We start from the raw sequence: 13,252 nt of genomic DNA on the forward strand, positions 1-13,252 counted from the left end.
TTGATTTTTGCAAATTTATTAAAAATAAAAAATTAAGAAATCATACGTACATAAGTATTCATAGCCTTTGCCATGAAGCTCAAAATTGAAATCAGGTGCATGCTGTTTCCACTGATCATCCTTGAGATGTTTCTACAGCTTAATTGGAGTCCACCTGGGATAAATCCAGTTGATTGGGCATGATTTGGAAAGACACACACCCATCAACATATAAGGTCCCAAAGTTGACAGTGGATGTCAGAGCGCAAACAAAGCATGAAGTCAAAGGAATTGTCTATAGACCTCCAAGACAGGACTGTCTGGAGGCACAAATCTGGGGAAGGGTACAGAAACATTTCTGCTGCTTCGAAGGTCCCAATAAACACAATGGCCTCCATCATCCCTAAATGGAAGAAGTTCAGATCCACCAGGAAACTTCTTAGAGCTGGCTGCCCGTCTAAACTGAGTGATTGAGGGAGAAGGGCCTTAATCAGGGAGGTGACCAAGAACCCGATGGTCACACTGTCAGAGCTCCAACATTCCTTTGTGGAGAGAGGTGAACCTTTCAGAAGGACAACCATCTCTGCAGCAACCCACCAATAAGACCTGTATGGTAGAGTGGCCAGACAGAAGCCAGACAGAAGCACAGGCCAGCTCACCTGGAGTTTGTCAAAGGCACCTGAAGGACTCTCAGACCATGAGAAACAAAATTCTCTGGTCTGATGAGACAAAGATTGAACTCTTTGGTGTGAATGCCAGGAGTCATGTTTGGAGGAAACCAGGCACCATCCCTACAGTGAAGCATGGCGGTGGCAGCATCATGCTGTGGGGATGTTTTTCAGCAGCAGGAACTGGGAGACTAGTCAGGATTGAGGGAAAGATAAATGCAGCAAATATACAGAGACATCCAGGATGAAAACCTGCTCCAGAACGCTCTTGACCTCAGACTGGGGCGACGGTTCATCTTTTAGCAGGACAATAACCCTAAGCACACAGTCAGGATATCAAAGGAGTGGCTTCAGGACAACTCTGTGAATGTCCTTGAGTGGCCCAGCCAGACCCCAGACCTGAATCTGATTGAACATCTCTGGAGAGATTTGAAAATGTCTGTGCACCAATGCTCCCCATCCAACTTGATGGAGCTTGAGAGGTGCTGCAAAGAGGAATGAACAAAACTGCCCAGAGATAGGTGACCTATCTCTGGGCAGTTTTGGTGCACCAAGCTTGTGGCATCATATTTAAGAAGACTTGGGGCTGTAATTGCTGCAAAAGGTGCACCAACAAAGTATTGAGCAAATACTTACGTACATGTGATTTATTAGTGTTTTTTTAATCATTATTTTGTATAAATTTGTAAAAATTTCAATAAAACTTTTTTTTTATTATTTTGTCATTATGAGGTATTGGGAGTAGAATTTTGAGGATTTTTTTTTTACTCCATTTTGAAATAAGGCTTTTTCCACATAAAATGTGGAAAAAGTGAAGCGCTGTGAATACTTTCCAGATGCACTGTAATATGCTGCAGAAAGGGAGAAGGTGAACAAATTTATTTTACAATAATGTGAGCAACACGTGCGAGTTATCTGTTCCCTCGACTCCTCCCAGGACATTTGTATGATGGTCAACTCCAAACTCACAACAGGTCAAATGATTGATTCAATCCAGTGTTCACCAAACCTGTCATGGTATTCTGGAATTGCCCTTGTATGGTCAGATTTGCCAAGGGTTAATCATCGGGGTCAAAGATCAAACTTTAAGTTTTCCCACTCTAATCTGCAGATGAGATCAAATTTGCCAAAGGTAAATCATTGGGTATAGGATGTTGAGGTCAAAGGTGACTATTTAAGTTGGCACACACAGAAGTGCGTTCTGGAATTCATGTCTGCCTGTCTGATTGTTAGCCTACTCTTCCCAGATCCTTATGCTGATTTCTACCAAGCTTACCAATAAAGGCCTGTTAATAAAGGTCGACTCTGAAATTACTGGTAAGGAATTCATAATGGAAAAACTCATGGTCAAAGAATTTGACTTTCAACATGATTTGGACCACATGTGGTACACACTTACAGGAAGTGGATTCCATACCAGGTCTTCCAGACCTTCCAAGAGCCAGTTGACTAATACCTGGCAACACCTCTGACTCTCTGTATCATTTTGATGAAGTTCGAGGTCAATGCGTCAAAAGTCTTCCTGTCTTCATGACCACTGAGCAGTATTACATATTATTGCCTAATGTTTTTTTTTTCTATTGTTTGCCATGTTCAATAAGGTATTTATTTCATTTAAAAAAAACATGGAAGGCAAGATAACTTCTAAGCCTATCGCAGGCTTCATATATCGGGTGTCCCAAAAAATATGCAACATTTTATCAGCACAGACTAGAAGCACTCAGAGAGTGCAAACCTCCGCCAAGGCCATGGGGTCACTGACGCCATAACATCTACACACCGTGGAATCATTGAACCTAAAAAAGTCTAACGATGATGTTTGCTCAATAGTAAAAAAAGTTTCATCAGCTGTGACTGGATAGCATGTATCCTTACCGCTTGGCATCACAGTTTATTGCAACTTGCACCTTTCCCAGAAGCTACTGTCATCTGAGCACTGATATTGATATTGCAATATCAGTGCTAACCCTAACCCTAACCTAAACTGCAAATATATGGGTTAACCCTAAGCCTAACCCAATCTGCAAATATATGAATTTTTTAACATTTATGAAACACTTCTCTAAACAAGGCCGTAGGGTCACTGACCCTAAAGAAATTCCCTCCTTGGCACAGTGATCTATTTCTTTTTGTCTCTTTCTCTAAAATTGTATATAATAATAATTAGATTATTAATATATAAACAAAAATAAATTTAAGAAATATTACAATTTGAAAACAAATGCACCCGAACATGACAGCTGCAACTGCTTAATGCTAACTTTTAACATTGAAAATGCCATAGACATGCTAACGCGTTAGCATCGGGATCCGGCTCGTGATCCGGATCACCACTAAAATTTAATCACTTGTTCCTCTTGTCATTTCCAACCACTCCACAAAATTTCATCAAAATCCGTTCAAAACATTTTGAGTTAACCTGCTGACAGACAAACAAACAAACAAACACGACCGAAAACATAACCTCCTTGGCGGAGGTAAAAATGGTCAAAGCATATGTCTAGGAAATAAATTTATGGCTGGATAGAAAGCTGAAAGGTTGAAGTTTTTCATACCAATGTCAATACTGGCCCTGCAGTTTGTCAGTCTAGCATAAAGTCGCTGCACCTGTTTGACACTTTTGGTCTGGTTCCAAAACTCAATAATTTTTGTTCGCTGTAGTATGATTAATCTTGGCATTTTCCTTGCTTGGCATCAACATAAACTTCAGGGTCTCTGCAAGTAAAAATGAAACATAAGTGATTAAGTTTGTAGCATTTAAGGGTCAAACCGAGTGTTTTAAATGTTGTATATTTTTTGGGAGACCCTATAAACCCAATACATTAGAAAATAAAATACACCTAGACACCTAGACATTTATTCTGAAGTGGTATCATGAATGTACCAGTTATTACAAGGTAGGTTATTAGTGATATTTCCTTGATAGTTTGACTGTATAACAGATTTTTGTAAGTCTGGATAATTACCCAATTCACTCACATTCATTTCTTTCTAAAGGTGCGTTCGATAAACAAATTTCTCACAAATGAAGCACTCGTCACAGCTGAGCGCAGCACACACTGAGGTGTGATTGCTAACAATGCTTTAATATGACTAGGGTTGTAAACACGAAATGGGAAAAAAAAAAAACTCCAGTTAAGACTTCGATAAGGGATCACACTATTGTATTTTCAATTGAAAAAAGTAAAATCCACTCATATGTTATACAGACAAAGAAAACTATTATGTGATAACACAAAGCTGGATTCTTCCCTGTGAATGTGTGCGTGCACACGTCCAGTACTCACGGCTGTCCTTCAGGCGTGTTCTCTGGTATGGAGATGGCATAGCTGGTGTTAGTGAACTGGGGTGCTCTGGCTCCTGCCACCACAGAAAGCATGGCGGGGGTACTGCGGCTGCCCAGGCTGTCAACAGCCACGACGCTTAATAAGTACTCTCTGCCTCTCTGAAGCACCAGACCCGTGGTCACCACCTGGCCTGTCTTCTTGTCCACTGTAAAGCAGGCGTCACCTCCTACAGGTAAAACAAACTCATTATTTCCGAACAGCGATCCAATCTCATCATACACTCCTGGCTTGGACACTAATGCTGAAATATCAACACAAACAGGGAAGAGAAACAGGATTCTGTCCTGCTGGTTTTACAGTCATAACACTGAGGAACATCCGCCGTCTCACTGCTCAGATGGAGAGTTACAGAGGAATATGTTTTTATCATGCAGAGTCACTCTGATCATCAACATTAATGCAAATTAAAAAACAAATCTAGCTGCAGATTTAAAGAACAAAACAACAAACAAACAAAGAAACAAACAACAAAGCAGTGCAACTAATATCTATATATTAAAAGCTAAGTGGCCTCTGTGTTCGTGCATGCATGTGTGCATGCGTATGGCTTCAATCACGGACAAACTGAGGAGAGCTTAGATTTGCCATTTGGTATGCTTATGTACTATATTTTGGGTCAAGCATGAACGCCGCAAAATTGTAAAGTTGATAGGACTAATATTTTTGGAGAAATAAGGGATATTATCCAATCCACTTTATTTATAAAGCACATTTAAACAGACTCGTGCTGCACAGCAAAAGCATAGACACGCAAAATAGTAATAATAACAATAATAACAGTAAAATAGATAAGATAAAATAATACATAAATAAATAAAACCATGATAAAACAATAAATTTAAATAAAATAAAAATAAAATAAGACACAAGGACCGTACAACTCATGCAGTGTTAAAAGCCAAGGAATAAAAGTGGGCCTTTAGACGGGACTAAAAACACTCCACAGTGGGAGCAGATCAGACGTATAGGGGCAGAGCGTTCCAGAGTCTGGGACCAACCACAGAGAAGGCTCTGTCCCCTCGGGTTTTAAGTCTCGTCCTAGGCACCATGAGCTGGGACTGGCCCTCGGACCTCAGAGCTCGTGCTGGAGTGTAAACCTGGAGGCAGTTGATGATATATTGCGGGGCCAGTCCATTCAGAGCTTTAAAAACAAACAAAAGTATCTTAAAATCAATTCTGAAACGTACAGGGAGCCAGTGCAGAGAAGCCAAAATTGGGGTAATGTGCTCACGCTTTCTGGCCCCTGTTAAAAGTCAAGCCGCTGAATTCTGGACTAACTGCAGTCGGGGAAAGTGCGTTATATGGCTAATTCCGGAATAAAGTGCATTGCAGTAGTCTAAACGAGAAGAAATAAAAGCGTGCATGACTTGTTCAAACAAATTAAAAGGGATAAAAGGTTTCACTTTTGATAAAAGACGAAGGTAAAAAAAACCTTGATTTCAAAACCACGTTAACCTGTTTATCAAGTTTAAGATCGCTGCCTATGGTGACACCAAGGCTGGTGACTTTGGGACGCACAAAACTTTGGAGAGGTCCCAAGTCAAAGTGGGAATTGCCAAACAGAATTATTTCAGTTTTTCCCTCATTAAGTTTTAAATAATTCTGTGCTAACCAAGCCTTGACATCACCGAGACAGTCGAGAAGGGGTGTCGGGGGCAGTGGTTATTTTTGAGAATCGGCATGTAAATTTGGCAGTCATCAGCATAAAAATGGTATGACATGCCATGTTTTCTAAATATCTCCCCGAGTGGGAGAATTGGGCCTAAGATAGAACCCTGGGGGACACCGCACTGCAGGGGAGCAGAAGAGGAGCAGTCCCCCAGCCTCACGGAGAAGGACCTCCCACTCAAGTAAGACTCAAACCACTTCAAAGCAATCCCCCTGACACCCACACAGGTTTCCAAGTGAGATAAGAGAGTTGCATGGTCCACTGTGTCAAAAGCAGCAGTCAGGTCTAAAAGCACTAAAATAGCAGAGCTTACTTTATTAGGTAACAACGGTGAACAATGGACGTTGATAGTTAAATTCTGCACTCACACACCATTCCAGCAGGGAGCAGTAAATCATTCATTCATTCATTCGTCTTCTACCGCTTAGTCCAATTAAAGGTCACGGGGGGCTGGAGCCTATCCCAGCAGTCATAGAGCGCGAGGCGGGGTACACCCAGGACAGGACGCCAGTCTGTCGCAGGGCCACAAATAGACAAACAAACACAGACACACCCACACCCACACCTACGGACAATTTTAAAGATGCCAATCCACCTAACCCTCATGTCTTTGGATGTGGAAGGAAACCGGAGCACCCGGAGGAAACCCATGCAAACACGGGGAGAACATGCAAACTCCACACAGAAAGGCCACGGGAATTGAACCCACAACCTTCTCACTGTGAGGCAACAGTGCTAACTACTAAGTCCCCGTGCTGCCCGCAGTAAATCATCTATATATTAAAACTCAAGTGGCTCTGTGTACATTTATGTGTGCATGCTTGCGTATAAAGCCACCTTGACACTTGCACCAATTTGATCCCCGCACTGGCAGGCAATCTTGCTTACCAATGAGTAAACTGTTGTAAACTGTGCGAGGCTGCGTGCCAAAGTACACAAAGAAAATACTGAAATGTTCAAAATTCCTAGCACGCATAATTTTCGTGTAACATGCGTGAACTAGTCGTAAATATTGTGCAACATATTCGCAAACACTGCGTGTCAATGTGTGTCATTTCGCACAGAGGCTCACACAGTTAACAACAGTCAACCATAATTTTAATTTGTGTTAATAACAATGGAACAGGTCTCAGCCTCATTATATCTAAATTCAGGGTCTGTTCGTATCCTCTCTGCTTCTCTGTTGATTTACTGTTAGTCAAACTAATGCCTTAGGTGCTCGTAGTTCTGCCTAATTGATTGTGATCTCTTACCCTCTCTGTTCTAGGCATTATGGTTGAGACCAGTCCCTAGCCTTAGATTGTATGGAGCTGCATGCTGAACAAATGGAGGGGGTGCTACCCGCACTCTGCAGACAATGAAGTGAATCGGGCCAACACAGAATATTATTGTTGGACAAGATTGAGTACTTGGACTTCATTGCGACAATAAAATTATTGACGTTCATGCGACATACAGACACACCTCCGATTTGCTGTGGCAACCCCAAGTGAAAACAAGGGAGCAGCCGAAGGCACTTTTACTGATTTGATGGTGCCATTTGCACCCTATTTATTTTTTGTTTGTTTGTTTTTTCTTGTTTCTACTATTTGTTAGAATGGCCTACATAGTGGTTCACCCTTCTGTGTTTGGTCTTAAGGTTTAAGGCTTAAGGTTTCTTCCTCAAAATGGCCAAAAGGAGTTTGTCCTTGCCATCACCTTGCACTTGCTTAGGGGCGTTAGTAAGGTTAGTAAGGCCTTGATGTAGCTTTATTGTGATTTGGAGCTACATATGTAAATAAAATGAACTGAATAGTTTTTGATAAATGATGTGGTTATTGAAACTCAGTGTCATATCTCCATTGTTGACCTGCTTTTTGCTAGGTCACAGCTCACAGTGAAGAATGATAATGGCTTTTACAAAAAAAAAAAAATCTTGTTCAGATCACTCATGTATTTGTAAATAAATTATGCTGTTAATGAAATTCAAAGCCATATCCTTATTCCTGACATACCTTTTGCTGCATCAACAAATATGGAACCTCACCTGCATGTGAGCAACCAAAAAATATTTGGGTATATTAGGCTGATGCGGAAGCTCAAGTTCATCCTACTTTTTATGACCCAAGTTGAAGGTCCCACATAATGTTAATAACACTATGTAACAAATTTTTATTTTTGTTTTGTTCCTGGGTACACAGTGTGTTTTCCTAACCTGTTATTCCTTAAATAAATAGAAAATAGCTGTTATTCCACAGAAACTTTGCTTCTGTGATCAGGACAATGATATTTTGAAATTTGTCTGTTTTCAAGAATATTCTTGATTCGCCTTCACTACTACTGAGTAGTCTTCTATAATATTCTTTAACTGCTAGAACTGTCCAGAATTTTCTAGAAGTTTCCAGGATGACGTATCTAGAAATTTCAAGAAACTTTTAGAACTTTCTAGAACATAAAAAAACCCACAAAAAAAACAAAAAAAATCAAAGTTTGTGCTGAATGTAGTCATTTTTCCATAGACTTTAGCAGTTGAAATATAACACTTAGAAGCCAGGAACAAAAATTGTGTTACATAGTGTAATTTATCATATTATTATGACAAATATTACAATGTTATTAAATGTTTTTCAAATCAATGATTACATGTTTTAATCAGTTATGATGTAATTGGAATTCAAGGTCCTACTCTTTATCCATCCATCCATCCATCCATCCATCCATCCATCCATCCATCCATCTTTCCGTTTACTTCAGTTAATTGCCACGGGGAGTAGGCGCTTATCCCAGCAGTCACTGGGCGAGAGATGGGGTACACTCTGGACAGGCTAACAGCACTGACACATTCTAGTGTTGTCAGGGAATTTTAAAAAATGGACCAAATTAATGACAGGTTTTGTGATTAATTAATCTATATTTTTTGCATTTAATCACATTCACTCTTAAAAACAATTAGAGAAGCATTTTAATGTATAAAACTAAACTGTGCAGTCTATGAACTTTTCAAAAATGGGGCATCATAAACATACTGAGAATAATATATTGATACACTACAAAATGTATTTTGAATTTTTTTTATCACTTCAGTTACAGTGGCGTGATGAAGCAATTTCACTTTGCATTCAGGGTTTTTTGTGATGTAATGTAATTCTAGGCTGTGGATAAATGTGTATGTGTGTGTTGCGAGGGGGGGGGGGGCTTTAGTAATTTGAGGTTAAAACTAGAGGATTAGGGTTATTTCTGTTTTATATAATGGCCGAGTGGATCCTTGTCATTTGAGTCATGCTTTGTATGTCATGTGACATGGATTATGGATTATTCATCCCATTGTTGCATTTAGAGTGCAGTTTGGTTCCATGCTTTTGGTACCATTGCATGCTTCTCCTGTGGTGATCCGGAACAGGAGCAGCAGAAAGAAAAAGAAGAAGAAACAAAGAGCACGCTTTCACCACCACCATGGCGCTTAGCTTTAAAACAAACATGGCAGAGTTTGTGTTGCTGATGGATGACGATTTGAAAAAGCTAATTGATGGTGCTAGTTCTTCTAACACACACACACACACAAATCCACTCCACTGTAAGCCATCTGGAGGCATGAAGAGCTGTTCGGATGAAAAGCTGACAGGATTTTCCGCTGGACTGAGGAACGACACAAAATTTTGTTTTTTGTTTTTTTGGAAGTACGAAGTCAGTGCACAGCATCATCGGACTACACATCACAATTTGGACTCCTATGTGACGTTTGCGTTGGACTTTAGCAGGATGGAACACCAAAATGTAAGTCCCTTTTCTGTTGTTTATAAATTAATACAATATCAAAAGACAAGGATCTATTTTAGCTGTACAACATATAAATAATGAATGTTTTTACATTCTTTCAATGGAATGAATATTTAATTCGGTGAAAGCTGGAACATACCATTCAACGAGCCTCGTTGAATGGTATGTTCCAGCTTTCACTGAATTAAATATTCATACCATTGAACTCATAAACATTCATTATTTGTATAACATACATCAGACATGTTTTAAGCTCTGACACAAATTCTGCTAAAATCCAGAGAATATCAGTAATAACACTTGGGAAATTGTGGAGATGAACATTAAATATCAAACAAATTAAAATGAAAAAGATAAATAAAAGGTGATTTGTGAAAATACTGCCCCTTTAATAATTATCTCATTGGCTCCAAGACAATTTCATTTTCAAATCTGCCCATTGAACACTAAAATCTGAATTAAAAACAGCATGAATCAAGCATTTTTACACTGTTTTAAGTTTGCAAAAGCTCCAAGTGTGTGTTTAAGTAACAACTGTTAAAGTCTAATCAGCGTTTTGTGCGTGAAGTGACGTTGAAGCACAAAACCCCCACATTTGAGATGTAACAATAACATTTACTAAAGCAAGTTAGTTTGGGATGAAAACATATATTTCACTTATATGTGTTGCCAGAGGTGGGACAAAGTCACTGTCAAGTCATTCTCAAGTCATCAATCTGCAAGTCCCAAGTCAACTTGCAAAAAATTGGTGGTCAGTATGACTTGAACTTGCTGATTCATGACTTGAGAGTGACTTCATCCCACCTCTGTGTGTTGGTTAGCAGCAGGAAACAAATGAGGCTTTTTTATTCCTCACGTCAGAGAGCAGTATCAAGGTAACCTGTGCACTGTGGACGTGCAAATAGAAAAAGAAACAAAAACCTCTGTGTTGTGGCCGCTGAAGAGGAGGTACTGCTGGCCCACCACCACAAGATGGCGCCCTGCTTGAAGTGCGGGCTTCAAGCACGAGAGGGCGTCGGAGCGACCGGGAGTGACAGCTGTCACTCATCATCCGTACCAGCTGTCACTCATCCACTACTCAACACCATCACCATAAAGGCCGGACTGCACCTCCACCTCCCCGCCGAGAAATCAGCCACCAATCGAGGTAACCTTCTCTGCAATTTACATTGAGACTTAAAACATTGTTCTATGTGCAGCCGTGTTCCTGCGGGCTCTGTCGGAGGCTGGATTGGCGGACATCGTTCTTCGCCTCTCACTCCATCCAGGAAAGAGACCAACAGGAGCTGCACAGGTGAAACTGTTTCTGGAGGTGGAGGTTCTCCCTCCCGGAGGAACTACTTAAGGGCCGATTACTGGGTGTGTCTTCACACACCCACCATTAACTGTTTCTGTTTCTGCCAGCAGTACCTGGTTTGACAGCTGGAGATGGTGGCCACCTGGGACTCGGGACTTGGCGGCTCTGGTGTTCTTCAGATCCTCTGGCGGTGGAAGCCGTGTGGGATCCGGCTCTTCATTGGACAGATGTCTTCTATCCTCGAGCCTGCCCACACGTCACCTTGTGTATGATTGACTGTACTCCTCTATTTGTTTTTGTCTGTATTCCGTTGTGCAGTTCACAACATTAAATTGTTACTTTTTGGCTTATCCATTGTCCGTTCATTAACGCCCCCTGTTGTGGGTCCGTGTCACTACACCTTCCCAACAGGATTTCTCGGCCAGCGTCATGGATCCCGAGGGGCGTCAACCATCGCTTGAACAGCCAATGGAAGAGCGAGGTGAACAGGCGTCAGCAGGAGGCGTGTTAGGTGAGCTGCAGCAAATCTTAACTGCTTTCACTGCTCGGTTGGACTTAGTCACTGAGCAGAATGTTATTCTCAATTGGAGGATGGAGGCTCTCACTGCCCGGGTGGAAGCGCAACTCAGGGCGCTGCTGCAGCACCTCCTCCTGCTGACCGGAGGCCTGAAACAGACATTCTGCTGGTCGTTCAACGACCCCCCCCACCATCCCCTGAAGCTTACATAAGCCCTCCAGAGCCATACGGAGGCTGTGTCGAGACTTCTTAATGCAGTGCTCGCTCGTCTTTTCACAGCGTTCCGTCATGTATGAGTCAGACGCCAGCCAGGTGGCTTACGTAATAAATTTGCTTCGAGGAGAGGCACACGCCTGGGCTATGGCGCTCTGGGAGCAGAATTCACGGCTCCTAACGACGTATACTGGGTTTGTGAGGGAGTTCAAACAGGTTTTTGATCACCCCCATAGAGGCGAATCTACATCTAACTTGCTGCTGTCAATCAGACAGGGGCATTGGAGTGCAGCAGAGTACGCAGTCGACTTCCGCATCGCAGCAGCGAGGTCTGGCTGGAACAACGTTGCGCTCCGCGCCACCTTCGTAAATGGACTGTCTCCGGTCCTGAAGGAGCATTTACTGGCTAAGGACGAACCGCGGGATTTTGATGGGCTTGTTGATCTGGTTATACGATTAGATAACCGATTAGAAGAACACCATCGTGAGCAGGGCGGGGGGCATGGCTGGGCACGAGCCGTCCCTCTTCCTTCCGGGTCCGACAGGGTGCCGCCTTCCCCACGCTCCACAGCCCGTGACTCCCGTGTGGCAACAGCTCCCCCTGCTGATGAAGCTATGGACACGAGCAGGGCCAAAGTTAAATCAAATAACAGACAACGGAGGCTGGCCCACGGGGAGTGTTCTTCCTGTGGCTTGAGTGAGCATCTACAGAGGAACTGCCCCAAGCGGTTAAACGACAACGCCCGCCCTTAGAAACTGGGCTAAGCGTGGGCTATAACATGCACGCGGGGAAACCCAGTAAATCAGCACGCATCCCAGTTACGATCCTGAGCGGGGATCTGACCCTTCATGCCCCAGCACTGGTAGACACAGGGTCGGAAAGGAATCTGCTGGATAGCAGATGGGCAAGGGAGGTCGGGCTCCCTCTAGTGGCTCTACCTTCACCTTTGAAGGTACGGGCACTAGATGGCATCCTTCTTCCACTAATCACACACCAGACACAGCCAGTGACATTGGTGGTGTCTGGTAATCACAGGGAGGAGATTGTGTTTTACGTGACACCTTCTACCTCCCGTGTGATTTTGGGTTATCCATGGATGATAAAGCACAATCCCTGGATTGAATGGCCGTCTGGGGTTGTGGCTCAGTGGAGCGAGACCTGCCACCGGGAATGCCTCGGATCCTCGGTTCTGCCTGGTGTGATGGCTAGTGAGGAGGTCAAGATTCCACCCAATCTGACAGCGGTGCCGGAGGAGTACCATGATCTTGCTGAAGTCTTCAGCAAAGATCTGGCACTCACTCTTCCCCCGCACCGACCGTATGATTGCGCCATTGATTTGATCCCGGGCGTTGAGTACCCGTCCAGCAGGCTGTACAACCTCTCACGTCCTGAGCGCGAATCAATGGAGACCTACATCAGGGACTCATTAGCTGCTGGGCTGATCCGGATCTCCACCTCCCCGATGGGTGCAGGTTTCTTTTGTGGGCAAGAAAGACGGCGGACTCCGTCCATGCATTGATTACAGAGGACTGAACGAGATCACGGTTCGCAATCGATACCCTTTGCCTCTGTTGGATTCAGTGTTCACGCCCCTGCATGGAGCCCAAATGTTCACAAAATTGGATCGTAGGAATGCGTACCACCTGGTTCGGATCCGGAAGGGAGACGAGTGGAAGACGGCATTTAACACCCCGTTAGGTCACCTTGAGTACCTGGTCATGTCGTTCGGCCTCACCAATGCGCCCGCGACGTTCCAAGCTTTGGTAAATGACGTCTTGCAGGACTTCCTGCATCGGTTTGTCTTC

At 42.9% G+C, this 13,252-nt stretch overlaps 1 protein-coding gene across 1 annotated transcript in view; it reads right to left on the reverse strand.

Annotated features, from left to right (window-relative positions):
• Nucleotides 1-13,252, reverse strand: part of LOC117516100 (neural-cadherin-like) — a 540,129-nt gene that overhangs the window by 363,886 nt on the left and 162,991 nt on the right. The window contains exon 3 of the mRNA XM_034176992.1: nucleotides 3,935-4,160. Within this exon, the coding sequence (XP_034032883.1) occupies nucleotides 3,935-4,160 (226 nt within the window). The remainder of the gene's footprint in view (nucleotides 1-3,934; nucleotides 4,161-13,252) is intronic.

Source organism: Thalassophryne amazonica, chromosome 8, assembly GCF_902500255.1.
Source record: "Thalassophryne amazonica chromosome 8, fThaAma1.1, whole genome shotgun sequence".
NCBI lineage: Eukaryota > Metazoa > Chordata > Actinopteri > Batrachoidiformes > Batrachoididae > Thalassophryne > Thalassophryne amazonica.